Source organism: Phyllostomus hastatus, unplaced genomic scaffold (genome assembly GCF_019186645.2).
Source record: "Phyllostomus hastatus isolate PE091 unplaced genomic scaffold, TTU_PhHast_1.1 phas_scaffold_93, whole genome shotgun sequence".
Taxonomy (NCBI): domain Eukaryota; kingdom Metazoa; phylum Chordata; class Mammalia; order Chiroptera; family Phyllostomidae; genus Phyllostomus; species Phyllostomus hastatus.
In genome coordinates, this window is record NW_025334042.1 from 26,577,395 (window position 1) to 26,601,321 (window position 23,927).

General features: G+C 39.0%; 1 protein-coding gene and 1 pseudogene across 1 annotated transcript in view; both read left to right on the top strand.

Annotated features, from left to right (window-relative positions):
* The first annotated feature begins 15,209 nt into the window (after positions 1 to 15,209).
* On the top strand, positions 15,210 to 15,963 carry LOC123812949 (annotated as a pseudogene).
* A 4,242-nt stretch (positions 15,964 to 20,205) lies between these two features.
* ADAMTS20 (ADAM metallopeptidase with thrombospondin type 1 motif 20) overlaps positions 20,206 to 23,927 on the top strand; it is a 165,405-nt gene continuing 161,683 nt past the window's right edge. Inside the window, exons 1-2 of the mRNA XM_045829562.1 lie at positions 20,206 to 20,498; positions 21,079 to 21,440. Of these exons, the coding sequence (XP_045685518.1) occupies positions 20,408 to 20,498; positions 21,079 to 21,440 (453 nt within the window). The 5' untranslated portion in view covers positions 20,206 to 20,407. The remainder of the gene's footprint in view (positions 20,499 to 21,078; positions 21,441 to 23,927) is intronic.

The window sequence follows — 23,927 nt, forward strand, 5'->3', positions numbered from 1 at the left end:
GCTTCAAATAATGAAGATCAAGAAAGTTATAATCAATTACAGAATTAAAATGCAGATATTTATCACTTTTGTCATTAAATATGTGAAATATTTTTCTTTCCATGATTTGTAGATGACTTTTGCAATGTATGTAAGTTTGATTCAAATGAAATAAAGGTTTGGATGCTATTCCTGTAGAGCAAAGTTAACATATAAACTTATGTATACACCAGACACTCTGTTTTGTCAATCAAAAAGATCTTAAATATTTCTAAGGGAGATTGATTTAAACAAACAGCTACTTGCTGACACTTAAGATAAGCACTTTAGAAGTGTATAAGAGAACGTAATGTTATGTTCTGGCATGGGGCCAGAATGTTTTATTTTCTTACCAACATTTTATTTCCCTGAACTCTAAAAGAAGTGACAGGTTATTTTGTCTGTAATGGTGGTTATTTTCAACTTCAAAAACTTTTCTGTGATCTTAAAACCTTATAATTTGTTCACAGTTACAAGTTAATACAGGCACTGAGCAGCATCTGTATGTAATTTTAGCTGAGAGATATAGTGGGAACTTTTAGTCCTTCAAAACTTATTTCATTAGACATGCATTGTCTAGAACAAGCCTGCTGCAAGCAGAGTAGTGAGTTTGCTTTAAGTCCCATCTATTGTTGGAAATGTGGGCATTTATGTGCCTTTTGGAGTCTTGGTGGCAACCCACATCAGCCTTGTTCTCTGCTATTTGGAGAAGATGGAGGAAGGAAAGAAAGGAAGGAAGCACTTGGACAGGAACTTGTTATGCCAGGCTCTGTAGTAGTGCTTTCTCATATGCTAATACCCAACTAAAGTCTGAAGAGAAAGTCACCTCTCCTTTTCAGTTTTTTTTTGGTTTTTGTTTTTGTTTTTTGGTTGGGTGTCGCCATGATACTCTTGGGGTTGGCCCTGCTGGACAGAGACAGGCACCCTCCAGCTCTCCTCTCTTCTTTCAGACATTTCCCAGCAGCGTGACTGTGGCTTCCGGGAGATGCAGGACTTTACACAAAGCAGTCTGAGGACAGAGAAAAGAAGTGCCGTGGGCAAGGCTCCACAGGTCACACAGAGACTAGTCCCGCCTGCATGTAAGAATAAATTCCAGGCACAGTCCCATAGAAGTGAGGGGTAGAAAATTTCAAAAAGAAAGAAAAGAAGTTTCTTTACAAATGAAGAGTTCATTTGATTTTTGTTGAAGTCTTGATTATTTAACAAAAGGGAAGGAGGTAGCAGGCTTCCAACTTTGTAGTATAGGTAAAGTTGGAGAGGGTCTTAGTTATTTAGGTGAACTTAGAATAAATGTGGATAACATCAATTTAAAGGTTACAAGTCACAGAAAAATGAAGAGCATTACATTCATTTTTCAAATGTATTTGCCTGATTATATTCAGTCTTCATATTTGCAATTGGGCCTAACTGTGAAAAAAATTATTAAAGCAAATCTTAACTGATACGTTGTTAGACAAACTGACTAGGTAGAACTTTGAATGTAGTAACTTCTCTGTAAGAGTCTAAAGGTGCATCTTCACCACTTAAAAAGAAAACCAGGGACTCTGCCCATTATTTTCTATGCCAGGTTCTTTCCAACCGGCAATCGAGACAGAGACCGGGGCGCTTTGTGGTGGCAGCAGAAGGCTGGCAGTGCGAACTGTACAACAATGCCCCTGTTATCTGTTTTCGACTCTTGCAGCATGGAGCTGGAATCCAGAAAATGTGCAGCTTTGAATAATTCAACTTTCAAATTTGTTGGTGGTTCCTGACAATTGGGATTTACTTGTCTTCACTATTTTATTCTTTACATAGTTTTCATCTCCAGTTATTTTTTCCTCTGTCTTATTAAATTCTTTCCTTTTAAGAATCAGAATTGTGATCTCCTCTAGAAATTATTAAGCGAAAGTAGGCAGACACAGGATGCACAAAGAAAGATATTTGAGAAAAATAAAAAACCACTTCTAAAATAAGAAGGCAGCCCAAAACTTACAAGCTTTATGATTTTATAATGACTCTTTTACCCCACTCGAACGTTCTAAGAGAACTTTAAAGCTCTCTTGCCTGGAATATCCTTTGTAGATAACAAGCTTGACATGCTTTAAATATTGATAGTGGGACTCCAGGGTGTTACAGGAAACAATGCAGCTTCTAGCATGGGGACTATGAAACTAGAGTCTTCATTAGTGTCACACATGGCGCTAGGGTGGAAATAAACAGTCCAAAATAGACAAGCCTGGCAAGGCTGGATCAGCTAAATGATGATAAACATTCACATGTGTCTTCTCAATATGTGTTCTATTATATATGTTTGTGTTCTCTTCTGATTTAAGAAAATAATTTTTGTTCAAACAGCATGAAAATGTTAATAAAGAAAATGTAAACTGGAAAATATAATTACTACTTCCTAATAAAACCTTTATGTTTCTGCTTTCTCTCAGTCTCTGTCTGTCTCTCTGTCTGTCTGTCTGTCCGTCTCTCTCTCTCTCTCTCACACACACACACACACACAGCACTAGGTTTGTCTTTACCTTCATTCCCTCCTTCAAACTTTCTCCACATGCTGGTGAACATGGGTGGGAGCAGCAGCTCCAATGTTGTAAACATGATAGCTTCATGGCTTTGAGAAAAGACAGGCTTCCTTTCTCCCTGCTTCTGTGTATAACACTTCTATAGCATAATGCTGACAAACCCCATCTGAGACTTGTGCCCATCCCTGTTGCTAAAACCACAGGACCCTTTGAATGGCACGCCTGGTTCATGTGCCTGTGACTAGCAGCCTCAATAGTGTCAAAAAATTAGAGTAGGAGAGGATCAGTGCCCCAAAAGAAGAGGTTGCATTTACTGGAGGAAGGAAAAAGGGAAAGGGTTCAGCAGATAAAAATATCAATGTCTACTATACAAAAAAGTAAGGATATAATGAGAATTGCCAGAGCGGCTGTTATGCAAGACTGGTAATGAGATATTCTATGAAGATGACAATGTGTTCATGAGCTATAGGCATTTCTTATGTGTCTATAACTAACCCTTGACATGCAGTTTCTCCTGTGCTGGGATATAGGAGTAAGAATGGGTGAAAGTCAAATCCAAGCCTCTTTTCCTGGTGGAGTTGTTTACACACATTTCCTGTGACTAATAGTGTGTCCCCCTGCAGCCACAGGAGGTTGTTTCTGTAATTCTGAATTAATTCTGTAATTCATCAGAGGCCACTGCTGCTGACAGGTCACATTCATGGCTGCCCCACTGATTACATTTCCTCTGTGCCTGTGCACACACTGACCCCACACACCTCGCTGCTCGGCATCTCACCTCGTCCATGAAGTCTGATTGAATCACAGCTTGGTGCTTGTTAGCTTCCCTTTGATATTATGCACATATTCTCATGCTTGACAGTACTTTCTTTTTTTCCATCACTTTAACAGTGAGCTGAGGTAAGGGATAGTCTTATTTTCTCTATGACATAACTCTTTACTGGCTCCCAAATAGCATCCTTTGCAGAGTCCTAGAGATAAAAACCCTTCATGAGGCTCAATTTCTTAAAATCCTTCACCTGAGGCTTCTAAACCCAATTTTTGGTAGCTGATATTGCTTACTATTGCTCCCTCAAGTTCTGTATCTGGGTTATTTCAGCTAGTGCCCCAGGACTAAGTCCTAATACCTCCACATTGATCATGTGGGTTCATATCAAGACCTTACTTCTTACAGGTTAGGAGATTTGCTTGACCCTGATTTGTTCGAAGATCTCAGCCACTGATGTTCCAAGAAGACTCTTTGACCTTGCATGAAACTAGAATCTTCCAAGTTCTTTTTTTAAAATTCCTTGATATGTCAGAAATTTATAGTAAATGTAGATTTTGGGCTTTTGTCTTGCACCCTTTTGCTGTTTGACTAACTATAATATGAAACAGAATGAAATAAGATCAAAACCAAAAGAATATAGAAAAGGTCAGGGGAATACAGACAAAGGACTAACTGATTCCAACTGGGGGATCAGGTAACAATTTTAAGAAGGGGTGATATTTGAGCTGAGCTTTGAAGGGTGGGTTGGATTTTGATTGGGGGTATGGGGCATTTCAGATTAAAAGACTGGTATAGACAAAGAGTTGTGACATCTATAGTAGTTTGGGAAAATAAAAGTACATAGCCACAGAAGACTGGGGGACCACACTATATTCTCAAAGATCCATTATATATTTCCCTTTCACAATGGGCCCAAAATTTAGTTAAAACATTTATGTGTTGGAAAGTGAATATAGAAAAAGGATTATTAAATCCCATCCCTGAATATGAAAGAGTTCAGTTTTTAAAAAATAATTTTATGTATTTATTTTTATGGAGAGGGGAAGGGAAGGGGACAGGAGAGAGAGAGAGAGAAACATCAACATATGGTTGCCGTCTGCACAGCCCCCACTGGGGACCTGACCTGCAACCCACACATATGCCCTGACTGGGAATCAAACTGGTGACCTTTTGGTTCGCAGGCTGGCACTCTATCCACTGAGCTGCACCAGCCAGGGCCCAGTTCAGTCTTAACTGGGAGGGAGTAGATATCATGAAAGAGCCTGAGCAAAGTAATATTTTTTAGAAGAATATTGGCAGCAATATGCATTTTTGGATAAAAACTGCTAAAGTGACTTTGTATCCAGCTGTTTTGCCAAATTCATTTATTAGGTCAAGTAGTTTTTTGGTGGAGTCTATAGTATTTTCTATGTATACTATCATGTATCTGTAAGCAGACAGTTTTACTTCCTCCTTTCCAATTTGGATGCCCTTTATTTCTTTTTCTTGTCTGATTGTTGTGGCTAGGACTTCCAGTATATGTTGAATAGGAGTGGTTAAAGTGGGCATCCTTGTCTTGTTCCTGATCTCAGTGGGAAAGATCTAAGTTTTTGTCCATTGAATAGGATGTTGGCTCTAGGTCTCTCATAGTTGGCCTTTATTATGTTGAGAAATGCTCCCTCTTTCCCACTTTGCTGAGTGTTTTTATTATAAATGGGTGCTGTACCTTATCAAATGCTTTTCATGCATCTATTAATATGATCATGTGATTTTTGTCTTTCATTTTGTTTATGTGGTGTATTATGTTTATTGATTTGAGAATATTGTACCATCCTTGAAAGAACCCATGCACCCCAGTGTTCATAGCAGCACAATTTACAATAACCAAGTGCTGGAAGCAACCTAGGTGCCCATCAGTAAATGAGTGGATCAAAAAACTATAGTACATTTACACAATGGAATACTACGCAGCAGAGAGAAAGAAGGACCTCCTACCCTTTGCAACAGCATGGATGGAACTGGAGAGCATTATGCTAAGTGAAATAAGCCAGGTGGTGAGGAACAAATACCATATGATCTCACCTTTAACTGGAACATAATCAACAAAAGAAAAATGCAAACAAAATATAACCAGAGACATTGAAATTAAGAACAATCTAACAATAGCCCGAGGGGTGGGGAGAGTGTACAGAGGGGAGAAGGGTTTTCGGGAACTACTATAACGGACACATGGACAAAACCAAGGGGGAGGGTGGAAGCAAGGGAGGGAGGTGGGTTTGGCTGGGATGAGAGGGAGTGGTGGGGGGAAAATGCAGACAACTGTAATTGAACAACAATAAAGTAATTTAAAAAAAAAACCCAAAACTGCTAGATTGAGGATAAGGTGACCAGCTTAGAAACTATCACAGGTTGGGAGTAAACCCATTTGTTAACTTGCTTGAATTCAGAGAAAATGGATCAGGATATAATTTTGGAGGTCAGGAGAAGGGAAAGGGCTGCTCATCTTTGACTGGTACTGCTATTGCTGTCTGGCTGCTGGTGCCTCCTGTAAGTTGTATGCCCCAAAGCTGTTCTTCCTCTGATGGAGGTTCTCTTGTAACTGCCTCTCAGAGTCACCCCATAGATCCGAGGACCTCCACATTGTGCCATTCCCTGTCATGGGCCATATTCTCTCCAGCTTACCTTTCAGGGCAACCTTCGGCTTTTCAGACCTCTGTCCTGAAGGTAGACCCCATCCAGCCTTTTTCTGTTGGATCCTCTTACCCCATGTTAGGCAGGGGGTAGGCAGGGGGTAGGCAGACAACTCTCTTAGGCTAGAGTCTGGCTTACTTCTCTGATATTCATTTGGCCCACCCAAGCGATGTCATTCAGGTCCTGACAAAGTCTGGAAATGAAAGCTGGCTTTTTCCCATTACTGCCCTCTGCTCTCTACTCACCTAGCTGCCGTACATCACCTCCAGATTGCTCCAGGTGAGTTATGTAGACCCTCTGTTCTCGAAACTCCATGGATTTATTAGGTTCTATCAAGGACTCTTCACTCTTGTATTTGCACACAATGAGCCAAGGAGTTCATGGAGATTAGGATGCATCCAGTTGGAGGATGAGGTGCCAGTAGACTTTCATTATGGGTATGCCAAACCCAATCAATCTAACCAAAGATTCCCCCTTGCCCTCTATCACTAGGAATTCTTTTTAGTAATTCCCCCAGAAGGGACTTGTCTCCAATGAACCACTAGCCTTATCTTCCATAGACTGATGGAGGTGATGGCTTCTAGAACAGCTGGAAACCACTTAGTAAGTCCTGTGATGGTGCGCCCTTTTGATCATAGATATGGCACTTTTTATCCATTGACTTTGGACATGGGGCCTCAAGCTGAAAATTCAAGAAAATCAGAGAAGTCCTATTTAACATCTTTTTTATATTCATAGGTGTGAATATGAATAGAAAGGTTCTCAGTAGGAGTGTGGGCTGTGGAGCCAGATAGCTAAGGTCCATTTCAGAGTCTGCCACTTCCCGACAGGAAGTTGCAAGTACTTCATTTTGTCCAGCTAGAAAACAGGAATGTTAATTGTTCCTATTTTCTGTGACATAATACCATGAGTGTTAAAGGAGTTAATAACTTTACAGAGATTAGGTATTGCTTGGCCTTACTAATATCTAGCTACCATGACTTTTTTATTTTTAGTATTCCTCACAATCCTTTTTATCCCAATTCTTTTTATAGTGTTTTTTGCTTAATGTTCCTCTCACATTATGATATTTGGGAAAATAGTGAAGAGTACTGTTAGGTAGGATAGATAGCAACCAAGGCAGGGAGGAGGAGGGACACATGTCTCTCCCACTAACCCAGTGGCCTGAGCCCCAAGTCCCCAAAGATTTGGGTTCTGAATACTTGAGGGAGGAATGTTATGGTAGAATGAGCAGCCAGGGGGGAAATAAAGGCAGCGAGAAGGAGGGAGACACATCTATGCCCACTGACTCAGCAGTCCTGAGCTTGTCAGATAGTATTGCCAGGTGTTCCAACAGCACAGGAAACACCCTGTTAACACGGGAGGAGGGCAGCCTTTAAAATTCTATGTATCACCCCTACTACCTGGGACAAAAAGCCTTTGAAACTGTGCTTTCATCCCAAGGCCTGAAAGGCTGGAAAGGGCCCATAGTGCCCATTTTTGGGTATTCACCTACCCCCTAAAGCTGGCACCACCTTTTCCTGTCAATCAGTATATAACACCCTCACCCCTCTTTCCGCCAACTGTATAAGTTCTCAAGACAAAGGGCTTGGGGGCTTGGCACTCTTGGCTCCCATAGAGGTGGGCATATTTCTACTCTTGTTCCTCAACTAAAAGGAGGAAGAAAAGATACTGAGATTAGGTAGCGGAGAAAGACAGAGAGGGAGAGGGACAGGGAGAGGAGAAGGGGAGGGAGGAGAGAGAGAAAGAGAAAGAGACAAAAGGTTTCTTCAAGATGCTGAAGTCGCCCTGACCCATGTGGCTTATTTCATTGGAGCGTTGTCTCACGTAGGTCAAGGGTTTGATTCCAGGTCAGGCCACATATCCAGGTTTCGGGTTCAGTGCCCAGTCAGGGCAGGTACGAGAAGGCAGCCAATTGATGTCTCTCTCTCTGTCTGTCTGTCTCTTTCTCTCCCCTTCCTCTCTCTCTAAAGGCAATGAAAATAATGTCCTTGAGTGAGGATTAAAAAAAAAAGGTATTGGGATTTTGAGAGAATGGTCTGTGGGGATTTGTGGTTACATAGCACTTAGGAACTACTCTGGAAAAAGTAAAATCCTGAGTATTATATTAAATCAAAAGAGAGGCACAGTGAGAGGGGATTTAAATAAGTTCACATGTGGGGTTTTGTAATAATAATTGCAGAATCATGCCTGCCAATTCTCACTGATTAGTCATAGATGTGGTTTCCATGGTGATTTTATACATAGCTCAGGCTCCCGGCCCTGCTCCTCGTACATTCACTACAGCCTACATTAAATGAATCAAAGCAAAAATAAGAATAATTAATACGTATTTCCATGTTGTGAATTATGGTCTGGATTCTGGAAAACCACTGCCAAAAATAGATAACTTAGCTTATCATTCCTTGCTTAGTATTTATTGAAGGAAATGGGGATCTAGATGTTTTCAAATTTCCAAGTCCCTATGGCACAAGCTCAGTGTGCAGGTTGCAATTTTTGTCTCCTCCTGGAAGAGCAGAGAAAAGATGATACGAGATGATAATATCTGGTCTACCTTTCAGCAACATTTCTATTTTGTAGACCACAATATTTGTCTGTTCTTAGCATCATCTCAAAAAGAAGGAAAAGTTATAAAAACTAACTTTTTCATTTGTATTTACAAATTTGTAATTTGTAAAACCATGTGAGGGAAGAATTGAAAAATGTGGTAAGTCATATTAGAATAAAAAACCTAGATAAACTTTTGCTCACTGTCGCATTCTCCTGAGTGCTGACATTAACTTGGTGTTTGGTAAACACGTGACTAGAATCCTATATTTAAGCCATTCAGCTACCATCACGTCAGCCTGAGAAATTTCCAGGTACCTCCCCAGTTAGAACAGACTTGCATTATTAGCTCCTTCCATTGTTTCCAGAGTTTTATAATTTAAGCTAGACAGGGAGAGAGCACTTCTTTCTTCTGCGCTTGGGATGATGCCATCCTTCCCTGCACTGACTTGCTAAAGGCTCCTTGCCTTATTTTCACCCCATTCTGGGGGTATTCCACCTCATTTGGCATTCATCATGTCACTGGGGAAACTTCAAGCCTGGCTTCCCTGTTCTCTGATCTCTTGCCATCCCTTTTCCTGGAAAAGCTCTACTGGTTAAATGCCAGTGTCCATTTTCAATGTAATACCTCCTTAAAAGAAAGTTATTTTTGCTTTTCCTAAATATAGTTTATTGTTGTCTTAATATAGGACTTAACAAATCTTAGTGGTAATAATGCTTTTGATCTTTTCTATACTTAATAGATTGCTAGAATCTTGTCTCATTGGCAAAAAGAAATGCAGACTATATTACTTACTAAACACTTTGTTTAGAAGGAAGCATTTTCTTTATATGGATCTTAGGCCACAAACTATCAAGAACGTATAACCAACCAATATTCAGGAGCAAGACACTTTCGTCCATTATACTTTACAGAATTTCAGTATAAGGTCATTTTATCAGAAACAATTGTATAATAATTTAGAAAAACTTATTTCCTTAGAGCAGTAGACTCTTCCAATTGTATTTAATTTTTCATGGACTACTAACATCACTCTGTATAGAAAGTCAACTGATGTGTTCAGTGTGAACTTAGTGTCAGAAGAATATCATCAAATAATTCTCCAATATTTGTACAACCAACAGGTTATGGACCTTAATATGCAATAGAGTATAAAAGGTCAACAAGTTATAAATACAATGTAAAATTATGATTGGACCCATGGCAATTCTACATTTTCTTGGGTAAACTTAGCACTGCATGTTTAAAAAAAAAAACAATGGATTATTTGTGAATCCCTCAAGAAATCAAGTGAAAGTTATTCATTTCCTTTTTTCCTTCCCTCTCTTTTTCCCTCTCCCTCTCTCTTTCTCTTTTTCTCTTCCTTCCCTTTCTTCCTTTTCTAACTCATGGGTTAAATACAATGTAGTTATCAATGTATTTTAATTAAATGTAAATTTGTTCTTTGGAAAAATATAATGCCTCTTTCCTTTTTTATTTTTAAAATAAAAATGAAATATATGGTTCAAGTGACTGATAATAGCCATGGAAGATATTTCTGCCAAAATTTTCCTGATTATTTTGGCTTGTGAGAGTCTACATACAAACTCTGGTTATTGAATTAAATTGTGTCTGGAAATAAATATTTATACCTAACTTATTTAATATCCGGAACTTCTTTTAAATTTTTTCCATACAGCAAAAAAATTCTGTTTTTTATATAAAAATATTTAAATTTAAAAACTGTTTAGTATGGTATTAGACACACATGTACATAGAAAAATGATATAAGATAGATATATAGATAGATATAAAAATACATAAAAGTGCAAATGTTTAAACTTAAACAAATTAAACCCACCTGTATGACTAGTACCCAAAGCAAGGAAAAGAATGCTACCAATATCTTAGAAGCCTATTCATCTTTATTCCAGTCTCTATTCTCCCCACCTGGAAGGTTAGTATCTGCCTTCTAATGACATCGAGTGGTTTTGCCTGCTTTTGTACACTGCATATAGAATTGAGTAGTAATGTGTGCTCTTTGATTTTGGGGGGAGTAGTCTGAGTCTTTCTCTAAAGAATATTTTTGTGAGATTCATTTATGTTGTTGCATACATAGAGTTGTAGTTTATACACTCTCATTTTGTCTACAGTTCCATTGTGTGTATATACCACAATTTGTTGTCCTGTTTCACTGTAGATTGGCTTTTGGGTAGTTTCTAGTTTTGGCTGTTACAAAGTAGTACAGCAGTGAACATTCTTGTACATGTCTCTTCTTGAAGTTATAGGTGTGTTTCTTGTGAGGGTATACTCAGGACTTATACACTTCGCACATGTTTAGCAGTTTCCAAAGCAGTTGTAGCAATTTGCATCCCTACCAGCTGTGTCTGAGAGCTCTCGCTGAACCCCATCCTTGTTATCATTTGGTGTTTTCCTTCCTCCAAATTTATCCACTCTAAATACATTATCCTATGTTTTCTTTAAGCACTGTATGGCTTCATCTTTGGCATTTAGACCTGCCATTCACCCGGAACTGATTTTGGGGTATGTTGTGAAGTAGGGAATCACATTTTAATTTATTATTAAGTTTTTATTAACCACATTAAAAATAGGTATTATTAAATATTAATATTATCAAATACTTATTGTGTGTATTTATAGTATATCAATATCATTTTATTATGTTATAATTAAATATTTATCATTAAATCACTATTTAATTATTATTGCTTAAAGAATACATGTTCATTGGAGAGAAAAGTGGAGAATACATGTTAGTTATGAACTGCTGTTGAAAAATATCATCAATGACACTGTAGTGTACACATTTATACACACTGCTTTGGTTTTTATTTATTAGTTTTATTACTTAGTGATACTGTTGTCAAGGTTATTATTCTTTATTTTTCTCAATTATTGAAACTGTGGATAAGATGTCTAGTTCTTTCTCTTGGAACTTCTCCCTCATCACTCATGACAAAAATCAAAACAAATATCTCTAGGATAATGAGTACCTTCTTATTGTAAGCTTCATATATTATAGGCTAACTTCTCAAGTAGACTTTTGAGTTTTCATTTTCCTGTGGCAAATTTTCCCACTAAAGTCAGTTAAACACACTATCTTCACTATATTGAAGGCCCATAGTTTGTCTTCTCTCATTTTCACTGTCTTTATTCATTCATTAATTCTGTTTTCCTTTAAGTTTCTCCCAATATTTGAATTATTTGCTAAATTAAGTTTTCATTCCTTTTATAAAAGTAATCTAAAATTTTAAGGTTATAGATTTTCTTCCGAGTCTGGAATGTTATACAAAGCCATATATAAGGTTTGTTTTCTACCTAAAACTATTTTATTAATTATGTAATTTAGGTCTTTTATATTCTCACTTGTGTTCTTGGCCTTTTCCTCTCTCATGAACTGATAGATGTGAATTTAAATCTCCCACTACTAATCTGTTTTTTCCTGTATCTACTTATAATACAATTTCTGCAACATGGAGGTGGTTGCTATGCTATACTGTAATATATTCATAACTGCCATATATTTATATAATTTTCATTTTACTCTATAAAATTGGCATTCTCTTCTGTTACTCAACATTTGTTTTAGTATTATCTCCAAGTTCAAGTTCTTCAGAAAAATATTTTCTGAGTTCTGGCATATTCAAAACTGTTTGTATATAGTCTAAACTTGAAGGACAGACAGCTTGCTGGATACAATCCTAGGCACAGACATGTTTCTTGAGTATAAAGGGTGAGACAAATGTAGGTTTACAGTTGTGAGCATGTGGAACACAGAGTTTATTTTTGTATTATTTTAATTAATTGTATTATTTTCCATATGAACAACTGTAAACCTAGTTTTGCCCCACCCTGTATATATCAAAAGGTCATTTCACTGTTTTCCAATGTTGAATATTGCTGTAGAGGAATATGAATATAATGTAATTATTTTATCCTTTTCAATAACATTTATTTTGCCTGGTTGCCTAAATAGTCTTTATTTTAAAGCCCAATGGCTTTACTAGCAAATATCTTGATATTGATCATTCTTGGTCAATTCTTTCGAGTCTTTTCCATATGCAGATTCAGGTATTTTATTTCAATAAAAGCATTACTGAATTGTAACTTTACATTTGTTCTGTTCATTTGTTTGATTCTTTTTACCTTAGTGGCTATTCCAGTATGTGTATGTGAATCTCCGATGCATATTTTTTCCATTTATTCTTTTCTCCCTCCTCTTTCCTCCCCTTCTCTTCCCTTCCTTTCCCTGCCCTCCCTCCATTTCTTTCTTTCCTTTCCTTCCTTCCCCTCCCCTCCCTTCCCTTCCCTCCCTCCCTCTCTCCCTTCCTTCCTACCTTCCTTCCTTCCTTTCTTCCTTCTTTCCTTCCTTCCTGTCTTTATTTTCATTCCAATGTGGTCACTTTCCCCATTTTCCCACATTCTTATTGTTTAATTCATATTTTCTAATCCTTCACATGCTATTTTCAGTTTTATTGAGGTGACTTCTCTCCTCTCCTTTTTCCTGAGTTCTGCTAGATCATATTTTATGTCTTCCTATTGCCTTTCTATATTGTCCATGAGTGCTTATTTTCTGCTCTGAGGTCTCACTTCAAAAGAAATCTCTCATTTTCTTTAATTCAAAATTTATCTGCTCCATGGCAACAATTTCCCCGTGTTTCTTCACCTTCAGGTCAGTAATGATGCTCTTGCCCATATCTGTTTCTTATAGTTATTTGCATTTAGTGTGTGCTATCCTTTAGTTAAAGAAAGAAAGAAAGAAAGAAAGAAAGAAAGAAAGAAAGAAAGAAAGAAAGAAAGAAAGAAAGAAAGAAAGAAAGAAAGAAAGAAAGAAAAGAAAGAAAGAAAAGATCATCCTTGAATTAACTGAATTTTCCTGGACTGGCTGTTTGTTGGGGCTGAGAGGTGCTGGCCTCCTAGCTGTTCTCTTTCTCTGCTGTCACAGAGACAGATGCCTGCAATAGCTCTGGCGCCTCTTTGTTATTATTTGTATAGCCCACTTTTGCTTCTCTGGAAAAACGCAGTCCAGGAGGACTTTTCGGCTAACAGACCTGCTCATGTCCTTAATCTCTGATGTTGTACACAAGGACTATAGCTTTCACAAAACAGGGTTAGCTCTTACCTTCAGAAAATATTTTTTTTCTGGTGTTACTTGATATCTATCCCTGCTGAGCCTTATTGCTCCTTCCTGAATATTTTCTTTACTTTTTTCACGTGGCTCCTATCTCACTTGTATGTGGTAACTGTTACATGATCTGGGAGTTATCATTTTACTTTTTTTCTGTGTTAAAGAAAAAGCAATTTCCAGGAGGAGAAGATGAACTATGCCAATGGGTATAGCAATATAAATCTTTTATGTTTATTATCTTGTCACATTTGAATAGCATGTAATATTTCAGTCTAAAAGTGGTGCACATACATGGGAAGAAATTTTACAAGACTAGGAGAACCACTCAAAAAGATTAGAAGTAGCAGTGCCCCTGCCTCTTACAGACCTAGGAGTAGGGTCTGTTCCCATTAACTGGACTGGAAAACCTTCTGATGTGCGAACTTTGGGTGAAGTACACAGAAGGGTCTTGTCTCAGTAGTGGGGAATAATTTTTCCTAGACTGAGAACTGCTTTACTCTTACTTGATAAATCTTAAAAGCAAGATAAGAAAGGATGTAACTGTTTCTAAGCAACTTAATTGCACCCAAGAGCAAAGATCAAGAATATATATAGCACAAAAATAATCAGCACCCCAAAAGGCAAAATTCACAATGCATGACAACCAGTCAAAAATTAGCAGGGGTTGAAAGAAGCAGGAAAATATGACCAATACTAAAAGTAAATAAATCAAAACTTACCAAGGGGGAAAAGTAAATAAAAATTTTTACCAAGAAATGACCCATGAACATTCAAAGAATTATTACAACTGTATTCCATAAGCTTAAAAAGTTAAGTAGAGGCATGTAAGATACAAATAAGAACCAAACTAAATTTCTAGAGATAAAATTATTATACATGAGATGAAATATACACTGAATAGAATTAATTGCAAATTAGACATGGTAGAAGAAAAGATCAGTGAATTTAAAGACAGCAAAAAACATTCAGAATGAAACACAGAAAGAAAGAATTTAAAAACCAGAGTTTCAGTGAATTGCAGGATGATTTCATGCAACCTCCAACGTACATATCTGGAATCCTTGAAGGAGAGGAGAGAGAGGTGAACAAAAATATATTTAAAAAGAAATAACCTTGCCCTGGCTGGTGTGGCTCAGTGCATTGAGTGCCGACCTTTGAACCAAAGGGTCACCAGTTCAATTCCCAGTCAGGGCACATGCCTGGGTTGTGGGCAAGGTCCCCATTTGGGGGTGTGTGAGAGGCAACCACACACTGAAGCTTCTCTCCCTCTCTTTCTTCTTCCCTTTCCCTCTCTCTAAAAATAAATAAATAAAATCTTTAAAACGATGATTTTTTAAAAATAATAATAGCCCCAAATTTTGTAAATTTGATCAAGATAATAGACTCACAGTTCCAAAATACTCAAGGAACTCTATTCACAAGAAACAAGGGAAAAATCAGATCAAGTCCCACCATAAAGAACAATTGCATAAAACTAATCATGAAGAGAAAAATCTTACAAACAGTTATAAAAAGAGATATCCTATGTACAGAAGATAAGAATGACAAACTTTCTTTTCTGCTGGAAACATGGAGGGTGCAGAAGAGAATAAGAAGAATGTTTTTGCTGTGCCAGAAACCCTTAAGAAAAAGCAAAGGAGTTTTGCAGAGCTGAAGATCAAGCACCTGAGAAAGAAGTTTGCACACAAGATGCTTCAAAAGGCAAGAAGGAAGCTTATCTGTGAAAAAGCTAAGTACTATCACAAGGAATATAGGCAGATGAGCAGAACTGAGTTTTGAATGGCTAGGATGGCAAGGAAAGCTGGCAACTTTTGTGTACCTGTGGAACCCAAACTGGCATTTGTCATCAGGATCAGAGGTATCAGAGATGTTAGCCCAAAGGTCCAAAAGGTGCTACAACTTCTTTGCCTTTACCAGATCTTCAATAGCACCTTCCTTAAGCTCAACAAGACTTCAATTAACATGCTGAGGATTGTGGAACCATATATTGCATGGGGGTATCCAAACCTGAAGTCAGTAAATGAATTGATATACAAGTGTGGTTATGGAAACATCAACAAAAAAAACCCTAATTGTCCTAACAGATAATTTGTTGATTGTTTGATCTTTTGGTAAATATGGCATCATCTGCATGGAGGATATGATTCATGAGATATATACTGTTGGAAAATGCTTCAAAGAGGTAAACAACTCTCTGTGACCCTTAAAATTATATTCTCCATAAGGTAGGATGAAGAAAAAGACCACCGATTTTGTAGAAGATGGAGATGCTGGTAACAGGGAAGAGCAGATCAACAGGCTTATTAGAAGGATGAACTAAGGTATCAACCATGGTTATTTTTGTAATCTGGTCAGTTAATAAACAGTACTTGCTTTAAAATTTAAAAAAGAATGACAATTTTTTTGTTATAAAAAACTCAAGTAAGAGGGGGGTAGACCAAAATCTTTAAAGTATTAAAGGGAAAAATAAAATAACCTCAACTTAGAATTCTATACCCAGGAAAAATTAGTCTCAAAAATAAAGGTAAAATATTGAATTTTAAAAACATACAAAAGTCAAAAGAACTCATCATCACCACACATATTGTAAGAAATGTTAAAAGAAGCCTTGAAAGCAGAGGGAAAGTGAGACCAGATGGAAATAACTTTAAATAAAACAACAACAAAGCAATATAGGATTTATAACACTCACAAAAATTAAATGCATAGTGGCAATAGCACAAGGTTGGGAGAAAAGAAATTGAACTGTCACACTATCACTTGAAGATAGGCAGACGTAAGTTAAAGAATTATACTATAAATTCTAGGGTAACCACCTAGATAACAGAATAGTTATAATTAATAAAGGAGATTAAATAGAATGGTAAAACACATTCAGTTAATCCAAAAGAAGACAAAAAAGAACAAACATAACAAATAAGAAAAATATAAAATAAATAGCAAGATCATAGACTTAAATGTAAACATTATTATATTAAATATAAGTGGTATAAATATCCTAATTAAGACAGAGATGGTAAGATTGGCAATTTGACCAATTCTCCTTGGTTATATATATTTCAATATTAGTACTTATTTATCCAATGAATATTTAACTTATTTCTGTTCAGTGAAGATGCAGTATTTGGTGCTGGGGACACTGTCTCAAATAGGCAAATAGGCTGTCTCCTCCTTGCATGATCCTTACAATCTGGTGTTGAATGAAGACAAGTCAATAAAAAATAGAACAGAATTCTTGGGCAGAGGAAGTTGATTCTTCCCTGCATACCTGGAAGCAACAATGCTTTAGAAATCATTAACACAATGACCACAGCTTGTACCATTTAAAGTACCATGATGAATGATTTCCCACACCTGCTACAATATATGAAGGGTTTTTACTGAACAATTGACCACTGTAATTCAGAGTAGAGCAGTATCTGTGAGGTCTCTTGCCAAACCCACTTCTGTGCATTTATCATTTTCCAGTTCTTTCTCCCTATTAAGTTAATGGGTCTCAGCTTGGGCCAGTTTTGTTTCTAGGGGACCGTTGACAATGTGAAAATGTTTTGGGTTGTCATGACAGAGGTGGGGTACTACCAGCATCAAGTGAGTGGAGGCTAGGAATGCTGCTTAACATTCTCCATTGCGTAGGGCAGCCCCCATAATAACAAATCACCTACCTCAAAAAGGCAATATCGTGTCTTGGTTGAGAAACCCTGAACTTGGGTGATCAATTCATTTCTGTTTGCCCAGGATTTCACAAGCTTTAACACTGAAAGGCTAGCATCTTAGGAAACTCTCTAGTCTCAGGTAAACAGTGAAGATTGAACATCCTATCTCCTGCCTACTAATATTAGAAAAGCAGTCTGTATTCAAATAGTTGTTCCTTTTGGTATGAACATTCAGTCACCTGTTCTAATATAATAACAATCACAATCAGCATGAATATGAACTTAGCACATATTGTTGTTCAGTGTTTAAGCCAAGTATGTTACCTGCATGATCCCTTTGAACCATCTTAACAATTGCATGAGATTGAGATTATCCATTTACAATTGATAAAATGTAAGCTTATAAAGTTTAGGTCGATTGTTGAATGTTACACAGCTGGATAAGGTAGTTTTGGGATTACAAGATCTGTTTCGTGTGCAGTGACTACAGTGGCCATAGGACTGCTTTCCAGGATTGAAAATATTTTTTCTACACTGTGCCAACCTCATAGCATAACTTGTATTTATAATGATTATTGGAATAATAAACCAAACAAAATTACATTTTATATAAATATGGCTTTCATTTTCTGAGTTGCTGGTTACAACAGCACTGCATCAGATTTGAGCGTGAATGAAGAGTAGTCTTTTTATAAAAAAGTTTGGAGATTAAAACCACAGAGACTTGAGTCTAACTGGATATGTGATTTCAGTGAATTACTCAATTTCTCTTAGCACTATAAAGGAACGTGAAGTTAAATGGGCTAACTTTTCTGAAGTCCTGTGTATAGTGCTTAGTCTACTAGTAAAATTTCATAAGTGGTACCTATAAGGATCAACGTGAGGAAATTACTGATTTAAATAGCATAGATTAGTTTATTAATGACATTTTCATTAGTAGAGGATAAGAAAGGAAGAGGACAAAAAATGTGAATATTCTGATGGTACAGTCTAATATAATAAAAAGGCATTGGAGTCAGAAAGGATTATGGAACTCCACCTTTGTTATTTAGATACTATATGAAAATGTAGTATCTATTAAATGAGGGAAATAATGCTTTTTACTGAACATTGTAAAGATTATAATGACATAGAATACACATCCCATACATTTTCCTATTTTTTGAAAAGAAAATAAATAGCTGTATTCTTAAATATTGTCCTCAAATAGTTAGGGTAGGCTGAAAATCAAATACTCTATTACAAATACTACTTTGAGTGACATTCAGCAATGGGAATAAAATCTCTATTTGCAGCCAGCAGTCAGATAGCCAATTAAACAGGTGCAGTTCTATTTTCTCTTATTTGCATGAGGGAAAGCATGGCTCCTAATGTAAAGATGCGTTCATAGCTGAAATGTAATTAAAATGACTAAATTATGATGTACTGAAGGTAACCACTAAGCAGACAGGTGTCAGTAAAGTCTGTTATTGTTTTGTTTAGAGTGACAGTATGTTTAACTAGAAAAACACCAGTAGAAGTCTAATTCTGTGATGAATGAAATGACACTTGTGAAAAAAGTGTACAAAAGAAGGGGATTAATTGTAGAAGAATTACCATCCAAGCTGGGTAATTTGCTTGGCAAAAAGTAAGATGAAACTCTCCTTCTCTCTATAACGTTGTTCTGCTTTTGTAGTGAACAACAGATGGATCAAGTGTATGATGTAAAAGTAAGAGGCTTGTCACGAGAGGTCAATTCCAAGCAAACAGAAATTTCATTGTTGAGAGCTCACAGGAGTAAGGACAGCCAGGGACCAAACTGAGAGTGTATTCCTTTCTGTTTGTGAAGATTTGTCCATATATCCCTTTACTTTTTCTTTTATATTCTTTCTCTCTCTGGGTTGAATTTCAAGATGATCTATTTCCTTCCCTTTTGTTTTCATACTGGTTTTAGAGAGAAGCAATTGTAGAATAGAAAATCAAACAGGTGGAACTGGGAAATGAGAAAGTAGTTCTGAAATGGTAATTGCTTTCTGCTGTCCCTGAGATCCATCCAGCAGACACGGGCGCCTTTCATAGACACGGGTGACACAAGTGGATTCAGAGCTACAATAATTATTTTAGAAGGTAATTATGAATACGAGGATATTATAAATAAAGAAAATGTGATCAGTTTTTAAAAAGTAAGACCATCAGCAGAAAGTCTCATAAAAATATTGACTCACAGGCAAAGGCAGACTCAAGTTTTCTGGGGCTCGACGTTTATATAATTTTGGGACCCTTTATATACCCATTAAATCCAAACAATGATTGAAAGGACCGTTAGTTATTGGGCTTTGGAGAATTAGACCCTTTTCTTTTAGAATTTCTTTAGATAATTTCCAGAAATTCCCACCCAGAAGTGTTTGCTGATTGCAACCTCAGCTTGCCCTCCGCGCTTAACAACACTCTTAAACCCCCAACAACTCCTAGGACACACAACGGCCCTTGCAAATAAGGCCTGGTCTACGATAACTTTCGGCTGTAGCTTATTTTATCTTGTTTGAGAAGCCTGAAATTACCGTGAAACATAAATAACAGAAACTTTCCATCTGATGCTTGTTATTTCATTATAAGAACTTCAAACCTCGCACACTTATCATCTGTGGACCTCGGCCACTCCTCGTGCGGATGGGAGCTGGGGGTGGGCTGCAAGACTGCGGGCGAGCCCTGGCCGCGCCTCCCGCTGATTGGTCGGGCCCTGGGGGCGGGCTCTCCCCCGTGCTGGCCCGGGTCGGGGTAGCTAGCTATATGGGCACCGTTTCGGCTGGGTCCAGTTGCTTCCTCGCGCGGAGCTGGACTGAAGCTAAGGGCTTCTGAGGGCGGTGCTGGCTCAGGAAGCGGAGCGACGCAGCCGAGAGCAAGGAGGGGGCTTCGGGGCTGCAGTGCGATGAAGCAGCGGCTCAGGGAGAGGAGGCTGGCGGTGTGGCTAGACGGGCCAGCCTGGGGCCGGGGCTGCTGCTCCGGAGGCTGCTGAGGCGCCGCGGCGGCAGCACGGGGAGCGGCGGGCTAGAAGGAGGAGAGGCAGCGGAGCGCGCGGCGAGCCGGCTGGCTGGGATTGGCCTCCCGGGTTGGGATCTCCCTGGTGGAACCATGCGGGTGGCCAAGTGGCTGACGGGGCTGCTCTACCAGCTCTCGCTCTTCATCACCAGGTCTTGGGAAGTTCACTTCCACCCCAGGCAAGGTAAGGTCACCTCGAGGCGCCTTCAGCAGCAAAGTGCGGGCTCCGGGCCCGAGTGGGACAGCCGGACCGAGTGGGGAGAGTGAATGGCTCAGCCCACTGGGGAACCCTGGATCTGCAGGGGCTCCCAGGCTCCCGGATCAGTCATCCTCCCAAGCATCCCTAGAGGTTGCCGCTGCATCGGGTTTTGGGGAATCGTGCTCCGCGGACAAGACTTCTCGGGACCACGCGGTGGGGGCGCGTGGGGCAGAGTGGCGCGTGCACTGGTAGGGCACGAGTTCGCGGCGGCGGCGGGGCGAAGAAGGATGGGGGAAGGAGGTGGGCTGCTCAGGGCCGTGGACTTCAGGGCCTTTGCTTGGGGAGGGTGGAGCAAGTCGGGGGGTGTGGGAAAGCAGACACTCACACTCACAGAGCGCACGTGTGTGTGCGCGCGCGCTCGCCATCCTGTGTACCTTCGTCGGTCCACAGGGTGTATCGGGACCTGGGACCTTGGATCTTTTAACGTTTGGTTAAAAAAGTTTGGGGTCGAGGGCTGGAAACACGTGGGGGGGGGGGCTCACTGGCCTTGTCGCTGTGGTTGCAGAAGCGCTGGTGAGGACACTGGCCTCGTACGAAGTGGTGACCCCCGCGCGGGTCAACGAGTTCGGTGAAGTGTTCCCTCAGAGCCACCACTTCAGTCGGAGGAAGCGCAGCTCAGAGGCGCTGGAGCCCACGCCACTCAGGACCCACTACCGAATCAGTGCCTACGGGCAGCTATTCCAGCTGAACCTGAGCGCGGATGCGGCCTTTCTGGCCGCAGGCTACACGGAGGTGCATTTGGGAGCCCCTGCGCGCGGGGCGGAGGAAAGCAACGCGGCGCCCCACGACCTACGCCACTGCTTCTACCGCGGCCAGGTCAATGCTCGGGAGGATCTCACAGCTGTCTTCAGCCTCTGTGGAGGCCTGGTAAGTGCCCTCAAGTCCTTTGACATTTTCTTGGGATCCACTCAAGGGCTTCGTTCAGGCAGCCACCGTGCAGTGGGTTTTTCTGAGGTGGTGGTTGGTGACCCAAGAGATCAGAGTGGGTCACCGGAGGGATTAAAACCTATGTGAACCCAAGCCAGAGCAGAGGCCACTCCTTCCTGCAGTGAAAGGGGTTTAAAAGAAAAGCAGGTCTACCTGCCGGGCAAAATGGACTCAACTGTGAAAAGGTGAGTGACTCTTGAAAGTGTGAGACGGAGGCTGGGTTAGTGAGTCAGGGAGTGACCCTATGGCCTCTGCTGCAAGTGATGTGTGGTTTCACTCAGACATATCCATTTCCGACCATCTGTTGAGGCAGAACCCCTGCATTTACTTAAACTTGTTTCTTAAATTCAGGAAGGATGGTAGAAGGAAAAGAAGAAATATACCTAGAATGAGAGGCTTGGAAGGAAGAGGTGGTTTTCAATAGTATGTGGATGGTCATTAATCAGTGAAGTACAGAAAACAGAAGAGGTTGAATCTGCCTGTTTAAAATGCATTTAAAAAAATGTAGAGTATCTACAATGGCCTGATGCCAGCGAATGGCCATTAGAGCGACAGGAGTAAAAGATGAGGACTTTGTTGAAAGCAAAAACAACTTCATGGTGGAGAGAGGAAATTAAATGAAACACATAAACACAGTATTTTGTTCTCTAAAACAGGTTTTAAATATTTTTGCCTTGAATTTCTTTAGTACTCTTCTCTAAATTCTTCTAAAATAACTTGTATGTTATTTTACACTTTTAAAATTATCTAGTTGCCTTAAAATTTTTAAAGATTTTATTTTAGAGAGAGGGGAAGGGAGGAAGAGGGAAACCTCAATGTGTGGTTGCCTCTCTCCTGCCCCCTGCTGGGAACCTGGCCCGCAACCCAGTCATGTGCCCTGACTGGGAATCAAACCTGTGACCCTTTCATTCACAGGCTGGTACTCAATCGACTGAGCTACACCAGCCAGGGCTAATTGACTTCCTTTTAAATACCAACAGTAATAAAAAATGTTACAACTATTACAATTTGTGGTGCCATGATGTATATTTTTAATGCATTAAATAGCTATTGAGGTGGGATATTTTTACTACTATACTTTTCCAGTGGTGATGACTATAAGAGATCCAGAGAGCTACATCAACTCTAATGTAATATAAAAGTATCATTTTATTGGTAACAAAGTCACAATGTCTGTGGCTTTTCCTATAATCATAATTGTAGGAAATGTTAATTACCAGAGGTTAGTGGAAATAAAGATGTAATAGTTTCCCGTCTGAGATCATGAAACCCAAGGTAGATAACACTTCTATTAAAATATATGCACTCACTTCATCAACTCCTCTGATAAAAATGTATTCAAGCAGAGATAATAACTAGGACTTTGGTTACAGGATTCTAGTGTCCATCTCAAGTAGTGTAGCTTTTTAAAAAATAATTAGAAAAGTAGAACATTGACACTAATCTTTGATTAAGTAAAAATAAATAACAGTTGTCACCTGGACACATATACTTCATCACAGGTTAATTGATGTAAGATGTCTTCCTGGGTGTGAATATTGGTCATTACTAAATAAAATTGGAAAGTTTCTTTGGTCTTTTTCATGCTGTTATCTTGAGCTATGTTTACATGAAATGTCTTTAACAATTTTCTTTCTGTTGTGGGTAAGTGTAAAATATTTGCAACATCATAATGGCAGAAACACTGATTTATATGGTCACCTACACACCAAAAGAAAGATACTCTTTTGTAGAACCTTTCTAAATAATGTTTAATTTGTCTGGAAAATTTTATAATTACTACCACAAATTTGTCATGGTCAATTTTTTAAATTGAAATTTTGGGGGCCACAATGGTTAATAAAGCCATACAAGTTTGAAGTGTACAATTCTATACTGTATCATCTGCACACTGTATCCTGCGCTTGCCACCCAAAGTCAAGTCACTTCTCACCAACATTGATTCCCACTTTGCCCTCTTCCACCAGTCCCCACCACTCTCTCTCCCTTTGGCAGTGAATCACTATACTTTTGTCTGTCTGGGTTTTGTTTTGGCCTTAATCCCTTTACCTTTCTCACCCAGCTCTCTTCCCTTGGAAAGCCGTCAGTCTGTTCTCTGTATTTACCATCCAATCTCAATTTTGTGTGTTAATTTTGTTCAATTCCACATATAAGTAAAATCATGTGGTATTTGTCTTTGTCTGACTGGCTTATTTAACTTAGCATAATATAGGTTCATCCATGGTTTTGCAAAAGGTAAGATTTCCTTTTTATGGCCAAGTAGTAACCCATTGTGTAAATGTATCACAACTTTTTTTTTTTTAAGATTTTATTTTTAGAGAGGGAAGGGAGGGAGATAAAGAGAGAAACATCAATGTGCGGTTGCTGGGGGCTGTGGTCTGCAACCCAGGCATGTACCCTGACTGGGAATCGAACCTGCGACACTTT